At 36.2% G+C, this 27,629-nt stretch overlaps 3 protein-coding genes across 4 annotated transcripts; 2 read left to right on the forward strand and 1 right to left on the reverse strand.

The window, feature by feature from the left end:
- Positions 4,913–10,747, forward strand: LOC109714233 (the record flags this gene model as incomplete). The annotated part of the gene is given in 2 exon segments (XM_020238748.1): positions 4,913–4,975; positions 7,971–10,747. Coding segments are annotated over 2 exon segments (1,962 nt in total), but the record flags the coding sequence as incomplete, so codon positions are not given.
- Positions 15,740–24,335, forward strand: LOC109714277 (bifunctional riboflavin kinase/FMN phosphatase). 2 transcript variants are annotated; one of them, XM_020238831.1, is made up of 11 exons: positions 15,740–16,008; positions 17,901–17,995; positions 18,168–18,354; positions 19,804–19,934; positions 20,066–20,135; positions 20,264–20,329; positions 21,792–21,946; positions 22,047–22,142; positions 23,142–23,293; positions 23,365–23,448; positions 23,918–24,335. In XM_020238831.1, the coding sequence occupies exons 2-11, from the start codon at positions 17,920–17,922 to the stop codon at positions 24,065–24,067; spliced, it is 1,167 nt and encodes a 388-aa protein (XP_020094420.1). In that variant the 5' UTR covers positions 15,740–16,008; positions 17,901–17,919; the 3' UTR covers positions 24,068–24,335. The 2 variants fall into 2 exon arrangements, with proteins under 2 accessions (XP_020094420.1, XP_020094418.1); XM_020238829.1 differs by having other exon boundaries at positions 17,911–17,995.
- Positions 25,544–26,959, reverse strand: LOC109714461 (myb-related protein P). Its single transcript, XM_020239100.1, has 3 exons — positions 26,815–26,959; positions 26,589–26,718; positions 25,544–26,317 (listed from the first exon to the last, which is right to left on the reverse strand). Exons 1-3 carry the CDS (start codon positions 26,957–26,959, stop codon positions 25,750–25,752), a joined length of 843 nt encoding a protein of 280 aa, XP_020094689.1. The 3' UTR covers positions 25,544–25,749.

The following is a 27,629-nucleotide window of genomic DNA, read 5'->3' on the forward strand; positions in this document are numbered from 1 at the left end:
GCAATGAAATGATTAATGACAACAATCTATACTTTATTATACATTAATTCTCATGACTAAATCCTACATATACCCACCTCCTTAATTTGAGGAGAAGTGGAGCCTACATTTTTTTTTTATTTACTTTTTCTCATTTTCTTTAGATTTACTAAAACCTAAAAAGTTTTCTTTTANTATATATATATATATATATAAACTTATAAATTGTCCTACGTATTATTGTGAGTCTTTTTTAATCATATTAACTGCAATATAATATTTTTTCGATTATTGTGTTATAAAAATAATTTTAATCATGAATAAGATTGAATAATTTTGTTAGAACGATTGATTCTTTTTCATTATAGTTTTTTGTTAAAAAAAATATTTGTCTATCATATAGACTATATTTATTATTTTTTATACTAAACTGATATTTTATTTTTTAAAAATTTTCACTTTAACAGTATCTAACTACCGTAACACACGAGCCACTACACTAGTAACAACAATAAAATTGTATAATTTTTTAGGGCTTTTTCTTATACATTCCTTACTACTACTAAAATTTTTTAAATATCTTCCTCAGTATTCAAAATATTTTTTCTCAAATTCAATTTCATTACTAAATCTTAGAGAGAAAAAAAATATTTGAGAAAATATTTGGATCACTGGTCATTCAAAAACAAATAAGATATTCTCAAAAGGCTAAATTGCAGAAAATTCTTCTGTAAATACCTACTTTTTTATTTTTTCGTCCTGACTTTCAAAAATTTATATTTTGCCTTTTTAAAATTTCAAAAATATTTTCAAGAGGGTAAAAAAATTCCATTCCATTACTAAATCTTAGAGGGAAAAAAAATATTTGAGAAAATATTTCGATCAATGGTTATTCAAAAACAAATAAGATATTCTCAAAAGACTAAATTGCAAAAAACTCTCCTGTAAATACCCACTTTTTCACTTTTTCGCTCCAACTTTCAAAAATCTATATTTTGCCATTTTAAAAATTTCAGAAATATTTTCAAAAGGATGCGGCGTTAATGAAAAGAGCAAAATGATCAAACTGTACTTACTAAAAAAATAAATTTTAATATATTTTTATAATTTTAAAAAGTATTTTTGGTATAAATTATGAGAAATAGATGGAACAGTGATAAAACCCTGACAGAATAAGGAGGGGGCTAAATTCAATAACTTGAAATCTTGAGGAGATAAAATATAAAATTTTTGAAAATTAAGAAGGAAAAATAAAAAAAAAAAAGAATATTTACGGAGAATATTTTTTTATAATTTAACCTTTTTAAAATTTTAAAAAATATATTAAATATTTTTTTAATGAAATAAATAAATAAAAAATTCTAATAAAAAATAAAAAATAAGGATTATAGTGGAGAAGCGAAAGAGTAGCCGATCACTATCCGAGCAATGAATGGCAGTTCCATAAAGAAGCGGGACTGCGGCGGAAAAACCAGCGGCGCGGGAAACGCGATTCCCGACGTTTCCCGGCGTTTCCCCGCCAACCAGTGGTATTTTCGGAAGTCAAACGCCAATAATTTCCTTCCCTTTTTACCCTTTTTAGGTGAAAAATGCACGGACACCCCCTCCACTGTGGAACTTCAGAACTACGTCCCCCGACTATGGATAATATCTAATATACTTTATGAAAGCTTGAAACATAAAAAATATCGTATACATTTCCGTGGACCAAAATATTTTTATTAAATTTTAAAATTTTTTCTTAATAACTATGGATAATACATAATATACCCTTCAAAATATCTAAAATATTAAAAATATACCCCACCAAAATAGACCGTATTTTTGAAATATCAAAAATATCTTATACATTTTCATTGGACCAAAATACTATTGTTTGAATTTTAAAAATTTTTCTTAATAACTGTGGATAATATGTAATACATCCTTCAAAACATCTAAAATAGTAAATACCCCCCACCAAGAGAAGATATTTTGGAAAGTCAAATGACTATAATTTTTTTCCTTTCTCACCTTTTTTTTAGGTGAAATTGCACGGAGAACCCCTCCACTGTCGAATCTTTGGAAATAGACCCCTCAACTGTGCATGATGTTTAATATACCTTCCGAAGCATCAAAATATTTTTATATATTGCTGGTGGACTAAAATACTCTTATTGAATTTAAAAATATCTAATATATCCTTCAAAAGATCTAAAATATTAAATATACCCGGCCAAATAAAAGTATTTTTAAAAGTAAAATGCTAATAATTTCCTTCCCCTTTTATCTTTTTTCGAGTAAAAATGCACGGAGAACCCCTCCACTATATTCTGTTCCAAAATAGACCCCTCAACTATGAATAATACCTTGTACCCCCATCGAAACATAAAAAAAAAAATTTGATTTATTTGTGATCGATTGAATTACTTCTATTGGTTCTAAAATTTTTTTCTTAATTATGGATTAAACTTCAAATACCCCCTGTAATTTCACACTTTTTCACTTTAGTATCCTATGATTTAAAGTGTATCAAGTTAGTATCCTATGATTTCGCACTTTCTCAATTTAGTACCATGTGGTTTCAAGTGTATCAAGTTAGTACCATATGGTTTCCCACTTTCTCACTTTAGTACCCTATGGTTTAATATTTCGTTAAATTATAATCCCGAAATAGATAATAAAAAGAGAAAATTAAAACCACATGACACTAAATTGATACAAAAATGAAACCACGGATTACTAACTTGATACACTTGAAACCACAAGGTACTAAAGTGAGAAAGTGCGAAACCACAGGGCACTAGCTTGATACACTTTAAACCACAGGGTACTAAAGTGAGAAAGTGCAAAATCAGAGGAGTATTTGAAGTTTTTCCAAAAATATTTAATATACCCTACCAAATAAGGGTTTTTTAAAAGTCAAACATTCATAATTTCTTTCCATTTTTACTCTTTTTTAGGTGAAAATGCACGGAGACCCCTTCCACTATAGGCGGTTCCGAAATAGAGCCCTCAACTATGGATAAAACCTTTCAAAACATCCAAAATATTTAATATATTTTTGGTAGTTGATTTTTCAAAATATTCAATACTTTAGACTAGTCACAGTGAATAAAATTATATTAAATTAATTGGTAATACCAAATTTAGTCATGGATTATAATAATAATTTTTAAAAAATTTAACTAACTGTAAATACTCAATTCAAAATATACAAAGATCCCCTCAGCTATATTCCATTCTAAAAAGAACCCTTAAATTTATTAGTTTTTTTTTCCATTGACTTCTCTTTTTTTTTTTCTCATTTTTAAATTTTTTTTAGAATAGAGTAATTTATCAATTTTGTTTTATATAATTCCATCAACATTTAATAAATTTTAAGATAAAATTAAGTAAGTAACAAATAATAGCTAATAAAATTATTAAAATTCTGACTACTTTAAATTTAACTAAAAAAATAACTCTATAAAAATAAATAAATTTATGGGGGTCAATATCAAAATATGATAATACTACATTTTTACATTTATAAATTTGGAAAAATTGTGAGGAGACCTCTTCAAATGTAGCACATTTTTAAATGGTCTCCTTATATCTGAACAAGTTATTTTAATCACAAAAATTCATTTAATTATTTAAATTTTCCTTATTTTTCTTTAAAATTATTAAATTTAATAAACTGCTATTTTGTTTAACTAAAATTATTTAATTCCAAAAACTAAAACATTATCAAAATCTCAATCCAAAAGGGTTTAAGTTCAAGGCCATTCGGATATATGGTATATTTATTAAAGAGTTCTAAGTACACTTTGATCTTTATATACATATAATTAAAATTTTATTTATTGGACTAAATTTAATTAACTTTAAAAAGTATTTTAAAAAGATTAATTTCATAGATGTTTTGGCAAATATAATGTATTGCAAATATATCCTTATAAAGTTCAACTTTTATATATTATTCCTGCAAAAGTCCGAATATTTTAAAATATGTCTCTTTGATTTATTACCGTTAAAGTATTATTTATTTTATAAATAAAATGACATTTTTATCGTCATAGATATGTCCCTCCAATTGAAAAGAGGTAAAAAAGTCAATTCACGTCATTAACTAACTAGAGTTAATTAGTTTTATCTATGCTTAACTAATTTTTTCTAACGGATTATAACGGCAGAGACATATTTGAAAACATTAGGACGTTTTTTGGAACAACATATAAAAGTTAAACTTTATAGGGATACATTTGCAATGGACTATATTTGTAGGGACCTGTATAAAATTAACCCTAAAAAATAAATACAAAAAAGTTAAAGTGGACAGATCTGTTTCAAATTATTGTATAGTTGAGGGGTCTCGGGACATTTTTTTTACCACTCTGTTTCTATACATGTAGTAAGGATATTTCCATTTCCTTTTCCTTTTTACTATTTTGCCCTTTCGTTTTCTCCTTCCTCTTCTCTCTCTGTCCGTTTCTCTCTCTATCCTAAAGAGCCCGTGCGCAGCAGCGCAGGTCAAAATGCGCCGCGAAACGAAACCCTCGCTTTTCCCTTCCCTTTCTCCAATGGCGGCGTTCGCACCACGACCCTTTCGCTCTCCTCCGACCCCGCGATTTCTAGGGTTTGCTTAACCTCCCCCACCCACCTTCGATCTCTCCCAATCTCTCTCTCTCTCTCTCTCTCTCTCTCTCTCTGTGAGAATTTCTTGAAACCCTAGACTCGTACGACCTCTCGATCGCGATTTCCGAGGAGGAGGGGGAGGAGGAGGAGGAGGAGAATGGCGGGGGCGTGGAGCCGCGCGAAGAAGGCGCTGGGGCTGGCCCTCTGTGTCGAGGTGCCGAGGACCCGCGAGGACGCGGCGGGGTCGCCGTCGTCGGAGGAGGCGGCGGCGGTGGGGGTCTCGTCGGCGGCGGCGGCGGCGGGATCTTCGCCGGCGACCACTTTGGGTCCCTCGTCGTCGTCGTCGTCGTCCTCCTTGGGACTCCTGTTTTCGAAATCGGGGAGCAGATCCTCGAAGGTGAAGACGCTGCTCCTTTTACTCTCATCTTTCTCTTTAGCGATTTGTTGATCTTCGTATTTTATGGCCCTTGTCAATCAGAGGTATTTAGATCGTGAGTTATTGAGGTTTTGGTGCGATTTGATGGAAATTTTTGTCGAAATGGGGAATCTTTCCTCTTTTTTTCACACTAATTAATTTTTTCCCTGCTCATCTGTAGGTTTAATTTGTTTTAAGCATTTTTCGCCGATTTTCTTCCTGTAAATAAATCGATTAATTGTTCCTGTTCATTTTATGTGTTTTTCTTTTTGAATTTTCCTTTACTTGTTCCTTTCTCCATTATTTACTTCTTAGGTAAACATTTATGGAGATTCCCCTCAACTTGATAGTTACTCAACTTTTTTTTTCTATTTATAGAATTATTACCAAATTCAATAGTAATTCTGATAGATTTAATTGTAGTAAATAAAGCTGCAATAGTTATTAATTAATAGCTTATAAAACGACCAAATTTTAGGAAGTTTTTAATTTGATCAACTAAAATAATTTACATAAACAAAAATTAGAAGTTGAAATCGACTCTAACAAGAATAGTTGATGGGTCTTAGATATTTTTACCTACTTGTTATTCTTGGGAGATAACGTGCGGTGGCGTAGTTCGTGTTAGGACCACTCTGATCATTAGAAAAAAGGATAGAAAAAGAGCTTCGGATTGCGCTATGTTTTAATTTAATACGTGCGCCTGCTTGAAAAGGAAAGCCGCTTCTCTGGTCATCAACAGCTCCCTTTCATATGATGTGTTCTTTTTTGTCTTTTCTCTCTTTCTAAGCAGGGGATTTGTTGATCAGTTTTAGAGACATTCCAAGGATATTTATCATGTGGGGTTTAATAGTAAATGGTGATCTCATTGTCTATTCTAGTGGGTAGTTTGGTCAAACTTTGCTGGCTCACTCTACTGTAGATTTGGGTATAGTTTAGTTTTAAAAAAGTAATTTTTTGATTTTTGACTGTAAATTTCTGACGTACGGTTCCAAGTTGATTTTTTTATTGATTTAGGGCTTGTTTGGCGAGCTTCCGCAGATTTACCATTTGCAGATGTCTTGTACATCCAGATAACTTTTTCATTAAAATTCTCTCAAAACTCTAAAGCTTTCAAATTAGAGCTTCTGTATTTGCGGTCAAAAGCTATTTTCGGTTTCCAACTGTACCCATAACACTATACCTATTTCCTGTTCAAATACCTAATTCTTGCCTCCCATGTAGAAGCTGGCCCCCGCAAGCCTGGCCAAGTAGGTGCTTAACTGTGTTTGAATTGAATTTGTTTAATTTAATAATCTTGCTATTGAATAGTCAGCCATCCAAAGTAGAATGCTTGGAGATTTGTCCAAATGCTGGGTATAGCTCTCATCCAACCATGTGGTAGAATGGTTGACTGGTTCATCTGGTTGGACCAAGTTAGGCAGTTGGAAGAAGAACACTTCTTTTTAATTCTCTTTTTACTTTTCGGAGTTGAAGAACACTTCTTTTTAATTCTCTTTTTACTTTTCGGTGTTTGCTTGGTTGTTTAGTTCATAAGTATTTTTTCACTTTAAATAGTCGTTAGTGCGCTAGACTCCGGAAAATATAAAAGTATTATGCCCTTTTTAGTGCTTATCCCTCTGATGTTGTCTAGTTGTCTTAGGTCATGCTATTTTTTTTCTTTTTGTCTCGGAAATTAAAGCTGTTGGTACTTTATCGCCATTAAAGTTTTGAAGGATTATGTTTTGGTAGTTAGTAACCTTTGTCTACAATTAAGGTTTGCCCTGTAAAATGGCCTTAGATGTCAAAATCATACGTGCTATGTAACAATCAAGTAAAAGACTTTTGTGACTTATAAGCGCTCTGTTGTCAAGCTCTTCTTTTGTACTATTTCTTTTTTTTTCTTTCTAATTTATGGACTAGGAGTGCCTACAATTGACAACTACCTGTATTTGATGAGATTTATTCAGTCAATTAAATGGTTGGACCTGTTCGTGGTTGGTTCTATTGTTTGAGGGACATCTGCCCATAACATGGGCTGGATAATTGTTTAAGTATTGGTTCATGTGTTGCCATAACAATTAAGGTTATGCCCTTCGTAGCCAGCATTGGCCCCTTGGACAGAAGATTAAGACGACTTTCCTTTGTCTTCTTTTATTGCGTTATACCTACCTGCATGTAGTTATGTATCAGTGCACAACTTATTACATCCATTATGGGATCTCACAGTTATGGATCTGTATTTTAAGTATTTGATTCTCAATTTTCATACCACAACATTAACCACACTAATTGAGAATCTGAGATAACTACTATTAGTGTCTCATTGACTGCTAAATAACGACTATACTTTTAGACATCGCTAAAATTAATACTATGAACTGATTCATAACACTATACCTATTTAAACCATAACTAAGCTGATTGTAGACTACTTTTTTCTACCTTTATTTCTGCTCAGTGCATGCCAGTTCTTGATTTTGTTGTTTTGTTCTTCGATTGTGTTGAAGTTTCAACAAATAGTGCTTTCCATTTGCATATTGTCCTGCAATACTTACTGATTTCTTTTGCTGGAATAACTAGTTCGCAAATATCTGTAAAATTTATCGATTTCTTTTCATACAATAACTGAAGAACCGCCTTTAATATATTTTTGAGGGACTGTTGTCCTTGCAAGCTTATTTGACCACTGTAACTTGCCAAGTTGTGCATTGTCATCCTAAAATCCAATAATTTACAGGCGTTGTGCAATAATGACGTTTGAGAACACACTAGGAGTTCTCTCTGATTTGCAATCTATTGGTTAAGTTCACATTGTATTGTCCAGATTTTCCTCCAAAATATCTGGCATCTTTTATGTTAAACAGTTAAAGTTTTGCACCAAGCGCATTTTTTATGATACATTAGAACAATGTAAGTGATATAGTTTGTTATCTTTCGCAAGCCGCTTCTGAGGAATGTGATTTCCTAACAATGCCCCTTTAAATTTCTCTTCCAGAAGACCTGTGCTATATGCCTCAGTTCCATGAAGTCGGGCCACGGCCATGCTCTCTTCACTGCAGAGTGCTCCCACACTTTCCACTTCAACTGCATTTCCTCAAATGTGAAGCATGGCAACACCATCTGCCCAGTCTGCAGGGCCAAGTGGAAAGAACTACCCTTCCATGCTGCCCTGCCTACGGACCCTAATCCTGGACGAGCTCGCATAAACCCACTTAACTGGCCTCAGGAAGATGGGGGCCAGATGGCTGTCATTCGCCGCCTTCCCCGCGTTGACTCTTCAAACCGCCCGCCGCCTCGCTTTCCTCTTTTCCACCCTTCAGAGCCCAGCATATTCAACGATGATGAACCCCTCCATCATTTACAGCCTGAAACAGATAGCGGCCCTTCAAGTGGAGACTCTAAAAATGTGGAGATTAAGACTTACTCGGAATTCCCCGCAGTTCAAGAATCATCATCCCTGGAGGACTTTGCCGTCTTGATTCATCTTAAGGCTCCTCATGCTAGTGAAGAAGCTAGTCACAGTCCGACTGTTGAAACCTCTCGTGCTCCTATAGACCTTGTGACTGTTCTTGATGTAAGCGGCAGTATGGCAGGTACCAAGCTCGCGCTTCTAAAAAGGGCCATGGGTTTTGTGATCCAGAACCTTGGTCCCTCCGACCGGTTGTCGGTCATCGCTTTCTCCTCCGCCGCCCGCAGGCTCTTCCACCTCCGCCGGATGTCTGACTCTGGCAGGCACCAGGCCCTGCAAGCTGTCAACTCACTGGTGGCAGGAGGCGGCACCAACATTGCTGAGGGGCTGAGGAAAAGCGTGAAAGTGATCGAGGAGCGAGGGCAGAAGAATCCGGTATGCAGCATTGTTCTTCTATCTGACGGCCAAGATACATATACCATCTCCTCAAACGGGAGTGCAGACCGACCCAATTACCATTCTCTCGTCCCGCCCTCCATCTCTCTTGGCCAAAGCCCTCAGATACCAGTCCACACGTTTGGTTTCGGCATGGACCACGATTCAGCAGCCATGCACTTCATTGCTGAGGCCTCTGGTGGGACCTTCTCCTTTATTGAGGCTGAGGGTGTGATCCAGGATGCGTTCGCGCAGTGCATCGGCGGCCTTCTCAGTGTGGTGGTTCAAGAGATGGAGGTGAGCATTGAATGCGTGCACAGTGGGGTGGTTCTCTCTTCCATCAAATCCGGCAGCTACACCAGTCAAGTGGCTGCCGATGGACAGTTTGGAACGATTAAGGTAGGCGACCTTTACGCGGACGAAGAGAGGGATTTTCTGTTGACTGTTAACATTCCTCCAGCTCGTGGGGAGACCATTCTATTGGAAGTCTGTTGTAGCTATAAAGATCCATTGACAAAAGAGACTGTTGAGTCGGAAGTCGAACAAGTGACTATTGAGAGGCCTAAGTCGGTTTCTTCTCAAATTATGTCGATCGAAGTTGACCGGGAGAGGAACCGCATCCAAGTCGCAGAGGCTATGTCGGCCGCGAGGGCGGCGGCTGAGAGGGGGGCACTCAATGATGCAGTGGCGATACTCCAGGAGCAGAGAAGGGTATTGTCGGAGTCCCTGGCGGGACGGTCTGCTGACCGTTTCTGCTTGGGTCTGGACGCCGAGCTTAGGGAGATGGGTGAGAGGATGGCGAGCCGTCGGAGGTACGAGGAGTCCGGGCGGGCATACATGCTGTCAGGTCTGAGCTCGCATTTGTGGCAGAGGGCGACGGCACGTGGGGACTCAACGGACAGCGGGAGCCTCGTCCACTCCTATCAGACACCGTTGATGGCTGACATGCTGCAGCGCTCGCAGACCCTTGTCCCCTCGCCTAGGAGTGGGCCTGCGGCTCCAGCCATCCGGCCAGTGCGGTCCTTCTCGTCGCATTCACAACCATGGTAATGAAATCCGGCAATTTCCTGGTCGGCACAAGGAACCGTCGGAAAAAAAAAAAAAAAATAAAATAAAATAAAATACTAAGGCCTCATTTGGGCTCCTGTTATTTTCGTTTTTGTACTCAAGTTCTATACTGTTGAATGGGCCGGCGGCTGGTGGATTGGTAGCAAGCTAACCAAACAACAAACAAAAAAACCCATCCGTCGGCATATTCAATCACACAAAGTTCGAGCTTGAGAAAACCAAAAAACAAAAAAAAAAAAAGGGTTTGAACTTGAGAAAACGAAAGAAAAAAGGAAAGCGCAGGCCGAATGGGTCCTAATGCTTTTACTTTCTCTTTCTTTCTCGGTTCTTTTTTTTGGCCTACCACCTTTTGCTTCTTTTACTTGTTCTGATTGGGGTGTTGGTATACTTGAGATGTGACAAGGGCTATGGAGAGGGACACACATCTTGGTGGTAAAACTCCTGTGGGTAAATGAATAAATCTGGAAAAGTAGATAGGTATAATGGAAGTAGGGGATGGGGGAGGGAAGAGTATATGATATAAATAAATGGTCTCAAAGGGCAAAGCAATGTATGTACTAGCCCTTTTCTCCCTTTATTTTTCCATTATTATTATTATTATTATTATTATTATTTTTAATCATCTTCTTTGGGTCTAATGTTGTACATAAGAGAAGTGGGTGGTATAATTCTTGTTGGGGGGGGTGCACATTCTCTCGGATCATAACTTGATTTGTTTTAGGCTCTTCTCTTTGTACTCACTGTAGCTAACTTTGCTTGCCTTGTACTAGTTCTCTTGGATCATAAATTAATTAACTTTGCTTGCCTTGTACTAGTTCTCTTGGATCATAAATTAATTATTGGCTGGGCCTTTTCCATTATATCAGTTTGTAGGATTGTGTAGTATGTGAAATTTTGTGATTTTAATCTGCAGATTTTTAAATATTGAAAATTACTTCTAAATGTTGGAGTTTTAAATGTTAGGAAAAATATGTGTGAATGCTCTCCGACAACAGACCATTTTGTAGCAGGGTTTCAACAATTCTTTATGGGACTATTTTATATGTATTCCTATAATGTTTTGAAATTATAGATTTATATTAAATATATTTTTCTTTCTTAATTCTTTGTGAACCCTATGAACAATAGTGTAGACTTAGTAAAGGTACTCGTGCGTTGAGGCGGAGCATGTAAAAAAAAAAAAAAAAATAGAAGGAACCGAAGAAAATGCATAAAAGCATAAGAAATATTAAAAAAAAACAAACAAACGATAAACTCATAAGAATAATAAATTATATTTATAGCAACAGTAAAAATGGAGAATTAAAATAACACATATCTTATAATTCGAGTAAAAAATTATAATTAATTAAAATTTGAGAATTAAAGTGTCACATATTTCATAGTTTGAGCCAAAAATTATAATGCGTTAACATTCGAAGACTTAAAAATGGTCAGGGGCCTAATAACCTGACGAACGAAAGTGTAATTTATCTTTTTTTTGACTTTTTTTTTTCTCTAAATGAAGTTAGTGATGAACATCGATCGATTTTATTCAATTAATAATTTTATTTGAGAAAAAAATCCGCCAAGTTATTTAATAAAGTTTAGAATGTATAATTGTTAAATTAAAAAGTCAACCAATCATATTTGGGTTCTTCTGTCTTGGAAGATTTTGAATGTGCTCAATGACCAATCATATTTTGGATATCCTAGATGATTTTAAATGTAAAATTCATCGTTATCAGGCTATAAATATAAAATTAAAGTTTAATGTTAAAATCAAAGTAAAAATAATAGATTTCTTTTGAACTATGGACTATTTTGAATCGGCTATCCAACTTTTTAATTTGTTTGATTTGAGTAGCCAATAATATTTTAACTTCAATATCTCTCTCAAAAAAAAATATTTTGACCTCAAATTTGAATAAATTATTTATTTTTACAAATTTAGTTGGTATATTTTATACCATTCTCACAACTATAAATTTATTAATATAACTAATTTAAAGTCTATCAATTTCTCTCTTTTTTTATTGTACTATTTATTTTTAAGTGATAAATATTATAAAATTAAAATTACTGTAGTATCCCTGGTGTTTTGTTGTCTGTGAGATTTCGGCATCTGAAGCTTGTCAACACATCTGGAGAATGTTGGGACAAGTCGCAGTCGTTTCGGCGCGAAATGGACGCAAAATGGACTCGACGCGAGACGAGAGTGGAGTTCTGATGCTGAAATCCGCAAAGTGTAGGATTTCAGTGTTGAGACCAGTACGACATCGAGCTAGTACCGGTACCCCAGTGTAATTCCAGAAGAGACTGCTCTCGGGTTGCGCCAATTTGATGCTGAGTACCGGTACTGCGTCGGATGAGTACCGGTATCGAGCTCGGGTACCGGTACTACATCGGGCTAGTACCAGTACCCTGTGTGCGAGCTTGCGGGTTGAGAGGCCGAGTACCGATAACCAAATTGGGTACCGATACTTCAGCTGGATTTTTGAGTTGGTGAGGGACCTTTTCGTCATTTAAATGGCGTTAATCTCAACCTTATCCCACTTCTTTATATATGTGTAGAGTGACAGTGAATGAGCTTTTGGTTGCTGCTTCCTCTCTCTCTCTAGTTTGGAGACGTTGCTCGTGGTGGGTCGCGGCTCGAGCTCGGGTGGACTTCGACGTTGCGCCGAGGAGCCGTTCGAGTGTACAGACGTCGTGGTTGCATCGTTGGGACGCCGGGCGAGTGCGTGGTTTCCCCTTCTTTCGACTTCTCGCCGTAGTTGGACTAGCATTTCGAGGTGGATTAATGTTTATCGAAATTATTGGAATACCTTCTAAGTTTTAGTAACGTCGGCATGCATCATTGGTTTATTTGCTTGCTAGTACTCGAATTCATAGATTAGAGATAAAATTTGAATTTGGAGTTAAGCTAGTAGTATAATTTTACATGGTGGACTTGGAATTGACTTAGGAGAAAACATATAGATCCTACACTGTCATTTTCTAAAAATTACCAGATTTAGCTTTAGGAGCTGTGGTTTTTTTGTATCGTCGCTGTTAGTATGTGATGGATACCCAGATTAGTGTAGGATGAGTTTACGCTCGTGTTGCGATGCCGAGCTTATTTTTACAGTAATATGTAGACTGTTTCGGATTGTCGGGTGCCGTCGCGATTGATGGTGGACTCAGATTGCTATTTTTGCATCAGATTGTGCCAATGACACGTGAGTTTTGGTTGTAGGACCAGTTAGACCAATTTGCTTTGATTATAGCTTGTGAGAGCCTGATTGAGCTCGGCAGAGACACGCTTACATACTCGGTTGGGTCGCGTCCACGAGTGCCGCTTGGGAGTTTGGCTACGTGCTTTTGCGTTGATGTCGTAGTGTCTGGTTAGGACTTTGCTCTCCACTGGCAGCCCTCGTGGTGGTGTGTGGTGTAGCTTCGATAGGCGGGACGGGTGTGTTCACAGTCCCTAGTGAGTTTGGGTCCGAGATTGTATTTTTTCATATCTACAGATAACCAGTGTTGATTAGCGATAGTATAGTGGCATATAGCTGTAGAGTTTCCAGCTTTCCTTCCTATCTCTTACGCACTTTTCCTATAAACTTAGTGGGTGAGCCGTTGAGATCGGTGACGGTACTCACTGAGGATTACTCCTTTTTGCAGTAGTTCTCACACCCAGTTGTTAACCATTTTTTGCAAAGTCTTCGTCCGCGGCTGCTACTGTTGCCGATTCTGATCGTGGAAAGGGAGTTGCGAGGTAGATCCTTTCTAGTATTGTTGCAGTGCTAGAGGAGTACTTCCCACAGGTAGTTTTGAGGTATTTATGTACATATGGTTGTTGTCTGGGTACTCGCTGGAGTAAGTGGTGTAGTAGACATTTTGTATGTACTGGAACCCCTCGAGGTTTTATATATATGCTATTTTCAGTTTAGCAGCTCTTACCTTGTGGTTGTAGCTTGTTTTCATTTACAGGTACAGCTATCGTTTCGCATACAGGAAAAATTCCTTTGTATACGGCGATTTAGTTGGCGCGCTCGTGGAAACGCGATAATTTGGGGCGTGACAATTACATTTAGTATATATAATCTTAACTATATAAAAATCTATATGCAATAATTTATATATTGTTGACTAACTCAAATGTTATTTCAAATAAAGAAAGAGTTGAGCATTGATTGGTTTTATTTAATAAGTAATTTTATTCGAAAAAAGAATAGGTTAAACTATCTAATAATTTTAGAATGCCTAATTATTAAAATTAAAAGTAGAGCAATCATATTTTGAATATTCTAAAAATTTTAAATATAGAATTAATCACTCATCGGACTATAAATATGTTATTAAAGTTTGATATTAAAATCAAAACAAAAACGTATCGAACTTTTCTAAATTACGAATTATTTTAAATTAGCTATCCAACATTTCAAAATTTTATTTTTACTATCAACTTTTTTATATGTTAAATTTTAGTCGGACAATGATACTTTGACTTTTTGTAGTTCTCGTAACTAAATTTATTAAAATAACTAAGTAACTTAAAGTCTATCAATCTCTCTTTTATTTTTATTGTACAATTTATATCTAACTAATTAATATTATAAAATTAAAATTTATATTTAGTATATATAATTTAAATTATTTAACAATTATGCATAAATAATTATATATTTTAAATTTTTATAATGACAGCGATAAATTAGATTAGATTAAAAATAAGAGTCCGATTCTTCAAATTTAAATAAGTAGAGAGAGAAAAATTAAAATAAAAAATTAAAAAAGAATTAGGCCCCCACTTGCACTCAGGTTGGCCCCACACCCACACCCCAAGCCACTCCCACTCCTCCTGCGGCTGCCACTGCCAAAAATAGAGTTAGGATAAAAATACATAGAAATATATTTTTTCTTTGGTGAAAGTGTAAAAAATATATCGTAACTGATTCATCGCGATATGTGGAACAGAAACAAACAAAGTATTTTTTCATCGTACTTTTTTACCACACTTAACGCAATCTCCTCGCAATTTCAAACGAAGCTTAAATCTAAATAGGCCGTTTGGCCTAAATTTTTAAAAAATAATTTCCGTAAAATTAATTTGAATTTAAAATAAAAATAAAAATTAGAAGTTTGAATTTAAAATCAAAATCAAATTTCAAGAAGTAGGTTTTTACTTGTTTCTGATTTTGTGCTTCAAAAATTAAAAAATTGATTCTAAAAACTAGAATCAAAATTTGAAAACGAGATTGTTGAATACTCTATTGAGTGGAAAATTATTTTTGTATTCAAAATTACATTTGTGAAAAGTTAGACCCGAGGCCCACTAAAATCTAAATTCAAAATCCAACGCAACCACCCTACACACCTTCCTCCTATGGATGTCAACGGGTCGGATTCGAGACGGATTTTTAAAAATCCGAACCCGAATCCAACTCAAAATCTGAAATCCGACCTAGATCCGAATCTGACGGATTTTAAAAATTCATATCCAAATCCGAACCCGACCAAATATCTGAAACCCGAACCCGAACCCGAACTCGAACCCGAAAATCGAACCTGAAACAATTATTTCTATTTTCAATATTTTAAAATATATTACAGTAAATCTAAATTTTTAAAATAAAATACAAATTCAAATATAATATCAAATTTTATATACATATTATATATAATATCAAATAAATTCGGATTATGATAGATTTCGGATCGGATTGGATACAGTCGAAATTCATATTAAAATTCATATCCGACGAATTTTTATTTGTAATATATTAATGTCTAAAATCATATCCGTATTGAATAAATTAGCTACGTTTGGTTCGGATTCGGGTTGGGGTTAAGGTCGTATAAAATTTCGGTATCCGTACCCATTGACATCCCTACCTCCTCCTCATCCTCCTCGACGGCCACTCTCTCGCTCTCGCCATCGTTCTCCTCCCTCCTCCTCCTCTCCCTCCCCTTTCGCCCCCGATCATCCTCCTCCCACAAATTCCCAACCCACCACCATCGCCATCGCCGCACAGGTTCGCATCTCAAACCAAGCCTCGCTATCTCTCCTCCCCGTCGCCGCTTCCCCGCGAAGCCCATCGCCGCCGCGGAATCCGAAGCGCTCGGAGCCGCGGCGGGGAGAAGCGGAGTCCCGGGGCCGCAGGTGAGTGAGCATCTCGTTTTTCTGAACCCGAATTGAGACCTGTAATGGCGATTCAGTTGCTGCATCTATGCTCGAGTTGTGAATCAGTTTCTGAATTTACTACTGTTTTTGTCACATTTTATGTTGTGTATCACATAGTTGGCATGAATTTTGATTCGGGATCGCGTGTTTTATGCTATGTTGAAGTTTAGGATCTCCGCAATGGTGAAATTTTGTCGAATTCATTAGTATGTTTCATACATAGTAGAAAAAAGATTTGATTGCATTCACAGATAGAAACGATGTTAATATGTGATACTGTCATGCAATTCTTGAGCGTATATTGAGCCGGCGAGAATGGATGTGTAGATGTGTCTTCTCTTTGATGTTTCATTGCCATTGCTATTCGGCATTGGATGAACCAAATTCATGAACTCAAATTCCTCCTGTGAGATCGTTGTCATCCATAATTTGTAGTTGTGAGGATATAGAGAAGAAAATGTAAAAAATTCTACTTGTGTCTTCTAAGAACTTGATGTCTTTTATAGACCTCGGATAGTATAAGAAGCATGAGAAGTCTCCAATGGATTTTTTTTTTCTTCTAATAATTGGTAAAATGTATAAAACTTACCTCAACTATCAGTTATTTTGATCTAACTGCCTGACTTTTAAAAAATTGATTTTATTACATAACCTTAAAATCTGGTTTAAACCCGTTCGGGACAAAGAAAATAAAAATGTAAACCACNCCCCCCTCCCCCCCAATTTTGGATCTCCGAAATCTCCATTAATGGTGATAAAGAATTACCTGAATTATTATTTTTTTTTCTTTTGTATTGTCGCCTTTGATGCCGACTCTTTACACAATCTGACTCCTCTTACTCGTTGACCGGTGGGCCCTACATGATGGGCTGATCATCGTGCGGCTATAAACAGCTCCATGTCCCTTGGGAGTTGGGGCGTAGGGCACTTCGATTAGAGAGAGAGAGAGAGAGAGAGAGAGAGAGAAGAGGTTTACTGCACCTTTTGGTATGATTTCATTTGATTGCATCTACATATTAGTTTAATTGCCTCAAAGATAAGCATGCACAAAAAAAAAGATTTAATTCATTGTTTGGATGAGCAATTTGATGAAATGAATCTTAGAATCATTTTACATTTTTTGGAAGATTATATAACTTGGGATTCAGAGTTTTTGGTTCTCAACTTTTGCTGGATTTTTTAGGGTTATGTTGATTGCTGAATATTAGTGAAAGTGGGTACTGGGATTGGGATTTATCTGTTTTAGAATGAAATTATAGTCCTAAGAATTTTTCTTCACAATAGATAAATTCCATTAAATTTTAGACTTTGTCTTGGAGAATTACAGTGCTCTTGTTTGATGTGGAATTTTGGAGAACCCTAGGCAACATCAGCTAGAGTGCTTGTCTTTTATGCAAAAAATGCGGCATTGAACCTATAACCCAAAACTTAGTTATTCTACAAGTAGGTTGGATACGTTCATTTTAGTTGGTTAAGGTTGATGTTAATTAGTTTAGTCTATCAAATCAGATTGATCTCAGGATTCACTCAAATTTCTTTGGATGAATAAGCAGAAGTTCTCAGAGCATTCATTTGGGTCGATGCCTCCCATTTTTGCATATTAAACTGTCACAGCTTTGGAGCATGTAAGAACTGGACATTCTTGAATGAACTCAAAATTGCGACCAAACAAGCTTCACACATTGCATGAAGATTTAAAAATATTGGAATATTGTTATTGAAAAGATTATTTTTGGACTTTGTGATTTAAATATATTTATAGCATGGCATTGTATTACAAGTTCTGGCTTCTGCACATTTACTTTTCAATCAGCAAGTTCTGTTGCTTGTCTGGTTGCTTTTGCTTATACAGTTACTTGTCTTTGCATAAGCTTCTCCCAGATTTGGGACATGGCTGCAGCAAATCCCATGACTAAGTTACTCCCTCATGTCATTCTTGACTTGGACGGAACACTCTTAAATACAGGTATTTAATCTTCTCTTTCTTTTGCAATTGCTGTTGTACTTATAAGTTATATAGACATGTTATTAGAAATATAATGCTTTCATAGAGTATAATCTTCCCGTAAGCTACATACATTGTTTCCCCTGTTCACAAGTAAAAGAAAAGATTACAGCATTTTTGAGTTCTATGACAGATAGCATTGTGAATCAAGTTCTGAAACTATTTCTTGTCAAGTATGGGAAGACATGGGATAACAAGAAAGCACACAGAATAATAGGGAAGACACCTTATGAAGCCGCAGCTGCTATTGTTGAAGATTATGAACTTCCTTGCTCAACAGAAGAGTGCATCTCATTAATTAATCCGATGTTTTCTGAACGGTAACGTCAGTTACACGTCTTTAATATTTATCTTTCCTGTTTTATGTTTATGCAGATAAATATAGGGCACGAAGTTACTAAATAGGTGCATATAATTTGGATTTTATATGCACATATGCACAAAATGTAGATGTATACATATATGTGCAGTTCAGTCACATTTTCAGGTTCCAACTGAACACTTTCCATTATCTTTATAGTATTTTCTGTTTTAATCATATACTTTGATTTGTCCTCCAAAAAAGGCTTAAATCACAGTTCTTAGGCTTCACCTTTTTATCTCTATATTTTCGGATAAACATGCATATGCATGCCTGCCTACTTATGCGTGTATATATATTATAAAGCATGTTCTCGGTGCTACTTATGAAGAATTTTTCGGAGTCTGGCATGTTAATGGCGCCCAACATTTAAGTGATGGGAAGATCATCTCCCAGTGTCTGCTGTGCCATTTGATAACCATGGTCTAAATGCAGCAGTAGAAAAAATTTACATACAAGGTTTAAAAAACTAAAGTCAGGGGAAAAAAGTAGGGAAGGCACAGCGATAATCCAAATTCCTGTATTATGTTTTTATGTTTGAAAAATCTTTTGGCACGCATGCCTGGGCTTATGGATTATAAGGCTGAGCCCTTTCGTAAAGATGCTTCGACTGTATTTTTCGATGGTTTTTGTTGGGATACCTCCAGTGTGCCTTTTAACAGCTACTTTCAACCAGCAATTACAATTGAATAGCCATTAACTCTGAAAGTACCTATATGCAGTATATAACTTCTTTTTGAGCATGACTTCATGCATACCATCTGATTACTTTTTCTTAAAAGTAAGTCATCAATTAGAACTATTTAGTTATACAGCAATTCTTTTAGTTCAATTTGTGTCCATTGTGTAGGTTTCAAGCTTATAATTTGAACACGCTAGTATTCGTTATGGTGTAAAATTTGGACTTTGACCTCTTGTTGGGCAATATTGCCATAATTATGACACTTACTGCTAAATTTTCTAGGTTTATGTGTGATGGGTTGCAATTAGGGAGTTGCAGTCTACTATGTGGTTATTGTGTGCATATATGGACAAACTATATGCATGATTTTTCCACATAACTGGTTCTTATGCTGAAGTTTTACTTTAGTTGAACTAGGCATGTTTTCTGCTAAGATCATGCACTCTAGTAACTACAAATTGAATTAGAAATTACAAACATTTTGTTGAATTAGATTATGTTAGAACGACATTTTGCACATGACATCTGTCTGCCTTGAGCACTCTCTGTCTGCAGAGATGTTGAATAATAAACACTCTTAGATGGTCCTAGAAAAATATTTTCATCGCTTTTATGTGTATAATTTTTGACATTTTAATGGATGATCAAAGTTTGTGTAAGGATAATTTTTTGTTTTGGATCTTTAAGTTAATATCTAACATAGATTAATTCATTTTATTATTACAGATGGTGCAACATTAAAGCTCTTCCAGGTGCCAATCGCTTAATCAAACATCTAAGGAGCAATCAGGTACCGATGGCTTTGGCCTCAAACTCTCCCAGATCAAACATAGAAGTCAAGATTTCTTTCCATGATGGTACATTCTTCTTCGATGCTAGAAATTAGTCGCATGTTGCTCCCCTTTGTGAAAGTGAATTTGTTTATTTTTTTGTGGAGATGTTAGTCTTGTTTCTTCCTTTTCAATCTATTACTTTTCGGGATATATAGGGTGGAAAGAATCATTTTCTGCCATTGTTGGTGGTGACGAAGTTGTAAGGGGGAAGCCATCACCAGAAATGTGAGGCATTGTTACATACACATTATTATCTGAGCATGTTGGTCTATCCAAGCTTCGATAAAAATATTTCATACTCATCAAGTCAAGCTGATTGTAATGCACCTTTTACTCATGTTTTTATTTTGAAGTTTTCTGGAAGCTGCGAAAAGAATGAATGCTGATCCATCTAGCTGCCTTGTAATTGAGGATTCATTGTAAGTTTCTCTTCATCCTCGCTGTTAAATTTGTCCAACTTCAAAATTGTACATACAACAATACTTTGAATATTTCCTTGTAGTATTTTGTATCCTATTGATCCCAGTGTTGCTATCTGATCTTCAATGAACCCATTATTTCTCTTCACTGTCCACAAAAATAAGTGATGTGAGGCAACAGTCATGCATGCGGATGAGCATCTAAACTTTTGGAAGAATGCTGTGGTATCATGTTTTCGTCTTGTTATGTTTGTAAATGAAACAAGAGCCCTGTTTAAAAGCTAGTTACTTATGCTTCCTTCTTGTTACTTATATAATCTTGGTGGCCACTCCTTGGTTACTTGGTTACTAAAACTTAAATTCCAAATAGCAAGATTCTTTCCAACTTACATCTCTAGCCTTATGGGATTATAGCTGGATATTCTCCTATGTTAATTTACTTCAGCTAGATTGCTTATGACGAATTCTCTTTGTATAAAAATTTTGCAACGATATCTGGAAGGCTTAAGCATATAGTTTGTGCCGATCATTTCATGAATCTTAGCTTAGAGTTCTGCTGTTTCTGCTGTATACCCTGCCCTTAATATGATGAGGCTTCTGTGATGTTGGAATTACCGCCTCCTAATGAGCACCTCGCCTCTTTGAGGATGAATTAATCTTCATCTAGCTGATCCAGGGGGTTGAGAGTTGATCTAAACTGCTTCTTCCCTTGAAAAAACACCTTCTCCATAGCTGTTGCTGTATAAACTCTGGATTCTCTTGTACAATATGGCAATGAAGCCAATACCGGCCGCTGGTAGAAATTGACGAGTTGTTTGCATGTCTTAGATTTAAATATCTGGGTTGTGGTCGCCATCTATTATATTGAAAAAGTTTGTTGGCTGATTTTAAAACTGGGATCTTTGTATAGACTCAATAGTACTTGAAAATTTAATTGCTTGGCAGTATTCTTAATTACTTGGCGGTGTTCTTCATTGCACGTCGCTTATAGTCTTTGACTCAGTTATATCTTAAGTAATTATGGCGAACATTCCTTGCATTGATGGTGAATCTTTTGCTTGAAGCAGTTCATCTGCCAATTCTTGCTCATCTCTATCATTGAATGGTCTGAAAATATGAGCCAGCCATGACGAAGTATCATTTTCAACTGGCATGACCTAAGTATGGAGTTGTTTCTTGGTTTTGTAACTGATTGGATTTATCATTAGATAATCTATTAAACAAATTAAGAGATTCCTTACCAGTTAAAGTTGTGCCTTTGCCATTGTACTCCTCGGCTGCTTTGACAACCTCTGAATATAAGCTAAATTATCAGCAGAAGAATTCTTCCAAATAATAGAACTTAAATTCCCTTTTGAATAATGCTGTGTTGTCTGTCAGTTTGGTTGATATATAAGTTTTAACCCTTAATTGTCAATTATTTTATATTATCTGTTACCATAAGAGTAAGTGGTCATACTAGGCCTGGTATTACGGCTGGCAAGGCTGCAGGAATGCAAGTGATCGCTGTACCGTCTCTGCCAAAACAAGCTGCTCTTTATAGTTCAGCTGATGAGGTGATCCATTCTTTGCTTGATCTGCATCCGGAAAAGTGGGGTTTGCCCTCATTTGAAGATTGTATGCCCTGAATTCTAATTATTATTTATAGCTATGCTAGATTTCATAGCCATCCTCAATTTCTTCTTCTTTTGCTGATGTTAGTGTTGGCAAATTGTAGGGATTGAAGGTACTTTACCAATTGAACCGTGGTTTATTGGAGGTCCTGTAATTAAGGGATATGGCCGCGGCTCTAAAGTTCTTGGGATACCAACAGGTCAGAACTTCAGTTTATTTATTGTCTCTCCATGTTGCCATTTAGAGTAATCACAGTGCTTTAAAATTTCTTGAGGCACCTACAATATCCACTATGTTCAAAGCATATTTCATGATATTATAGCTATTGTTGAATAAAAAACTTTTTTTTCTTTATTTGGAATGATTGTTTTCTGTTTTTCATGTTCTCTTTCTTCTTTGTTGCACCAATATAGTCAATCTGTTTTTCCAGCTAAGTACTATACATAAAGTAGTTATAGTACTTACGAGGCATGGAAAATTGCATCTTCAGTAGCAAGGGTAAGGCTGGTGCATCTCAGTCTCTTTATTCTGCATTGGCAAGAAAGAGATACACTGTAACACTCTTTTCAATGAACATAACATGGTATGAATATCATGTACACCAATTGTCTTGAAACTGATTTCTATGTTGTCTCTTAATTAATGGTAATTCATTAAGCTTGTGAACTAAAAACTACTTGCAATAATTATATCAGTAAAAGTTATTATATTTATGACAATTGTTTCTTCCAATCACATTTTTGTCACTGTATGCCTGTCTTTGTTCTCGCTTATCTTACCCAACTTTCTTCTATTGTTGCTTGTACAAAATACATGTAAAGTTACCTTTGCTGAGAGTCTGGCCATAATTCCATTGGACTTCAAAATCTTTCAAACTCATCTTCATTTCATATCATCTATCCTCTTGGTGATTCACCTATCAAACTCATCTTCATTTCATATCATCTATCCTCTTGGTGATTCACCTATCAAACTCATCTTCATTTCATATCATCTATCCTCTGGGTGATTCACCTATCACATTTAGAGTTTCTTCATACATGTTGCATCAGAAAGCAGTACGCACGATAAAGCTTGTTGTAAAGCCGAATGGTGCTTTCTCTTAGATCATTTTGCTCTAAATTATCTTTCTATTGAGAGTTTAGTATCAGGGGAACCTGCCCACCGTAGTAGATGAAAAATCTTTCCTTTCTTGCAGCTAATTTACCTGCCGAAAACTTCTCTGATCTTCTCTGTGAGCATACCTCGGGAGTGTATTTTGGTTGGGCTGCGCTATCAATGCATGGTGTCTACAAGATGGTCATGAGTATTGGCTGGAATCCGTATTTTGACAACACCGAGAAAACGATTGTGAGTTTACTATAGGTTTTTTACTTTATATATCTGTTCAATTGTTTACTTAATGGTGTTATTGATTTCAGGAACCATGGTTGCTTCATGAATTCGAAGAGGACTTCTATGGAGAGGAGCTGCGCCTTGCTATTGTTGGCTACATTAGACCTGAGGTATTAAAATGTGGAAATCGTTAATGAACTTTTGGGTCTATGTATGCCCCTCAAAAAGACATTTTTTGCATGTTTCATTTCTTCTCCTATACCTCTTTGTTTCACACTGCGTGAAGCCATGAACAATCATTACCTCGACCGATGTTAAAACCTAGTTACTCTAGTCTGACATATAGAAGCCATTGTTGGTCCTATGACTTTCTGCTAAATATAAAGAGTGTGTAGCGCAGAAAGTTTTAGGGCTATTATAGTCGTTGCGTTTTTCAAGATTAGCTGTTGAGTGGAGGGGCGGCTGTGCAGATGTTGGCTACATACAAACTTCTTACATACAATATTTATTAAAAAAAAAAATTGAAGAAATGAACATGAATGTATTTTAAGGGTATGTACAGAAAAGATCCAAGATTTGACTTCATGATTTTGCTATTTACCATGATATATCTTTAACTTGTAATTCACTAATTTGCAGGCGAATTTTCCTTCACTGGAGAGCTTGATAGTGAGGATTCATGAGGATCGGAGGATAGCAGAGAAAGCCCTTGATCTTCCTGTATATGCCGGCTACAAGGATTCAGCTTATTTGAGAAGCCCCTTGAAACAGAGCAATAGTCATTCATGAATAGTGAATACCATTGAACTCAATTATCTTAACCTTGTAAAGGGCCCTCTCTTCATAGATTCTGAAAAAATTAAATTTCTTCTGGGGGTTTAATTGCCCTATTACACTCTTTGACCTATGGATAATTGTCATACAAAAAAGGATACCCTATTCTCATGGAACATGTTTGTATATTTTCTTTCGAAGCTAAGCTTCGTATCTGTTTCTTCTCTCCATATGTTTGCTAAATGCATAGTGAATTATGATTATGACAAAGATTGCGTTTTTAGTTTGATTGTTTCGTTTTGTTTGAGTGATAGTTTTTTTATCGAGCCATTCGTAAATGTAAGGCTCTGTGTGATCCATTTGGAGCCTTTGCAGAAGTGTCAATTGAGTAGAGTTAGCACTGTTATGTTATCCCATATTTTCCGTTACTCAGATTTAAAAGCCATGGATGCATCAACATATTGTTTAGCGTGTCATTTATCTATTTTCTGAAGAGGTGTATAATTAACAAAAGTCCACTGTAGGTACAGTAGTTTGGCAGTAGGTTGAAAGTATGTGCTGTGTAGTTAGTTGGAGAACAAGAAAACGTATAGTTGCTGAATGTACATGTATTTTGCTAATTCATTACTCAAATGTGATAAACCACCTCTGCTGTACCATCCCTAAAAAGTTTTTGATGTATTGCTGCGGATAGATGTCAAGCTGTTATCTCGCATTCGCGAAAAAAAAGGTGTTTTATGTAATAAGTTACTGTCGGATAACTTATCTTGACGTGAAACCGTGGGGCCTAAAATCCTTATGAGGTGTTTTATTCAACATTTTTGTTCAAAGTAGCTTGTGTGGTTATCTTTTTATTGCTAGTCTATCTAGCATATTTTCTCTTTTATAAAGGAAAAAAGAAAGAAAAGAAAATCTAAGTGTTAACAATATTTACTTGTTGTACTTTTAGTTCTGGTGCTGCAATTAGAATTGATTCCTGCTTCGAGCAGGGCAGATGTGTCACTAAGGCCTACAAAACATCTTCACACAAAAAGAAAAGAAAGGAAAAGAAAACCACTTTTGGTGCCTCATATCAATCCTAAAGAAAGATCTATTAACACTTTCTTGTACCAAATCTGCTTTAGCTGGAATCTTTTTTTATGTATCTATGTTAGAAGGACACTACTCAGCTAACTAGCTCATTACTAAATTACCAATTACTATTGAAATATTTTAATTGTATAATTTATCTAATTCGCGAAAGCGATTGCATATTTTATGAGTAGAATGATACTTACTATAGCTAGATAGAATAAAAAAAATAACAACATTCGAGTGAGTAAGTAAACAGCTGTTAAAACACGTACATATAATAAATACAGTAACTTATTATGCAGCAGTTATAACTTATACATACATACATATTTTGTACTTGAAAAATACCCCAAATAAGGTTTTTTTTTTTCCTTAGGGAAAGTGATAGGACATAATTAGCAAAGTTTAACCCTTAATTAATGACATGTTAATTACCATTAGCCCACTTAGAAGTGGATTAATGCACACTTATTATCCACCGACAAAAGCTACTATATATTACCCCTCCCCACCTCTCTCTATCTTTCCTAATTAATTCCTCTCTTTTACACCAAAAAAAAGAGAAAAAAAAAAAGAAATTTTTTTTATCCTATATATATATATATAATATAATATTTATTCTCCTAGTTGTTGTTGTTATTATTATAGTAAAAGGCAAATTCCTCGGCACGCATCACGAGGTTGCCACGACACCCGACGCGGCCGACGCCGACGTCACCGTACACGTCATCGAGGTTCCAGAGGCTCCCCCACCCTCCCCCACCGTCCTCGGTCGTCGAGCCGTCCTCGCTCGTCGTGCCGCCGCCGCCGCCGCCACTGCTGCTGCCCTGCAGCAGGTCGTAAGATCCCGGGTACAGCAGGAACTGGTCCATCTCCTGCATCTGCTGCTGTGCAGCTACTGCCAGAGCTTCTGCTTCCTTTTCTGCGCCTGCAGTCAGCCTCTGCTGCATGTCGTAAGGATGCATCAGCAGCACCTGCTCCTGCTGCTGCAGCTGCTGCAACTGCTGCAACTGCAACTGCTGCTGCTGCTGCAGCTGCTGCTTCTTTCGCTCCAGCTGCTGGTGCTTCAGGAACTGCGCCCGTGCCCGCTCCACGCTCTTCGACGGCTTGCTCTTCTTGTAGTGCGTCCGCCAGTAGTTCTTGATCTCGTTGTCTGTCCTCCCAGGCAAGCTCCGTGCAATCGTCGACCATCTATACATACATAAACATATAACAATTAGATCATATTGCAATGCTCCATTATTATTATTTTTTTTAAAGAGATAGATAGTATGCTATCCGCTTCGTTTATTTCATTTAGAAATAAACTTTAGCTAGAAATATGAATCAACTTGAATTCGAACTTGAAACCTCGGATACCAACCACCAAGACTTTTGCCACTTGCGCTAGGGACAGTCAATTCATCAATTTTGTATTCCATAGTAATAAAGAATGGTGGTCAATCACTTTAATTCTCTCTACCTGTTTCCCCACAAAGCATGCAGCTCAAGAATGATGTTCTCCTCCTGTGGGGTGATCTTCCCTTTCTTCAGGTCTGGTCTCAGGTAGTTCACCCACCTAAGCCTGCAGCTCTTCCCGCTCCTCCTCAACCCTACATACATCACGAGCAGTAGTAAACAGACGTTTGACAAACAAAAGTTATCAGGATACATGTCTAGAGCACTTTCTGTAGAGGTAATTAAATTACCTGTGAGCTTGGAGACAGAGTTCCACCTCCCTTCACCATGCTGGTTGACATGCTGCATGAGCAGCTTGTCTTCCTCAGAAGTCCAGGGGCCCTTCCTCCACCCATCCTCATGAAGAGCACTTTCCCAACCAAAGTGGCTCTCCATAACTTCCCCCCCCCCACCAAAAAATAGCTAGAGAGAGATTCCCCCCAAAGATGAGGTAGAGGTAGTGTGTCTATATATTCAATCCCAAGCTTGTCTCCCTGTGAGTGAGACACAATGGGCTTGCAGGTGTGGCAACCTATTTATGGTCCTATATATGTATCTACTTAGTATTTAGCTGTGCCAAAAGTCCCTCTCAGAAGCAACCCACTTCCACTAATGTTTTGGTTGGGGTGAATTTACTAAAATGCCATTCTTTTTTTTTAAAAAAAAAGAGTACCCAAGATTCTCAAAGGAATATAAAACTATTTAAACATCATTTTCTAGCTACAAGTTTAAGCTCTTAGACAATAATTTATGATTATTTTATATTATTTAACATGATATCAGAACAGAAAGTCCTGAGTTCGAGTCACACATGATTCCTCACATTAGAGAATTTGTAGTATTTAACAATTATTTACTAGAGAACTAGTAAAGGTAATGAACCACCCGGAGTACTAGTTCCTCAACAATTACTTAACTTTGAAAGTTACATTGTCACTACAAGCCAGTGCTCTTTTGTTTTTATTATATAGCATCAGTGAGAAATTAATTAAGAATCATGTAACCTCAGTCCTGAGCAGAAATAATCAGCAAAACTAATAATAATTTTAGTTTTGATTTGATAGGA

Source organism: Ananas comosus, linkage group 8 (genome assembly GCF_001540865.1).
Source record: "Ananas comosus cultivar F153 linkage group 8, ASM154086v1, whole genome shotgun sequence".
NCBI lineage: Eukaryota > Viridiplantae > Streptophyta > Magnoliopsida > Poales > Bromeliaceae > Ananas > Ananas comosus.

Excerpts from the sequence above, each read along its gene's own strand:
- LOC109714277 (XM_020238831.1), top strand. The coding sequence starts at position 17,920 with ATGGCTGCAGCAAATCCCATGACTAAGTTACTCCCTCATGTCATTCTT. Across the intron at positions 18,355-19,803 it reads AATCCGATGTTTTCTGAACG|ATGGTGCAACATTAAAGCTC; the intron begins GTAACGTCAGTT and ends TTATTATTACAG. Across the intron at positions 23,294-23,364 it reads ACAACACCGAGAAAACGATT|GAACCATGGTTGCTTCATGA; the intron begins GTGAGTTTACTA and ends TATTGATTTCAG.
- LOC109714461 (XM_020239100.1), bottom strand. The coding sequence starts at position 26,959 with ATGGAGAGCCACTTTGGTTGGGAAAGTGCTCTTCATGAGGATGGGTGG. Across the intron at positions 26,719-26,814 it reads CTCTGTCTCCAAGCTCACAG|GGTTGAGGAGGAGCGGGAAG; the intron begins GTAATTTAATTA and ends TGATGTATGTAG. Across the intron at positions 26,318-26,588 it reads CATGCTTTGTGGGGAAACAG|ATGGTCGACGATTGCACGGA; the intron begins GTAGAGAGAATT and ends ATGTATGTATAG.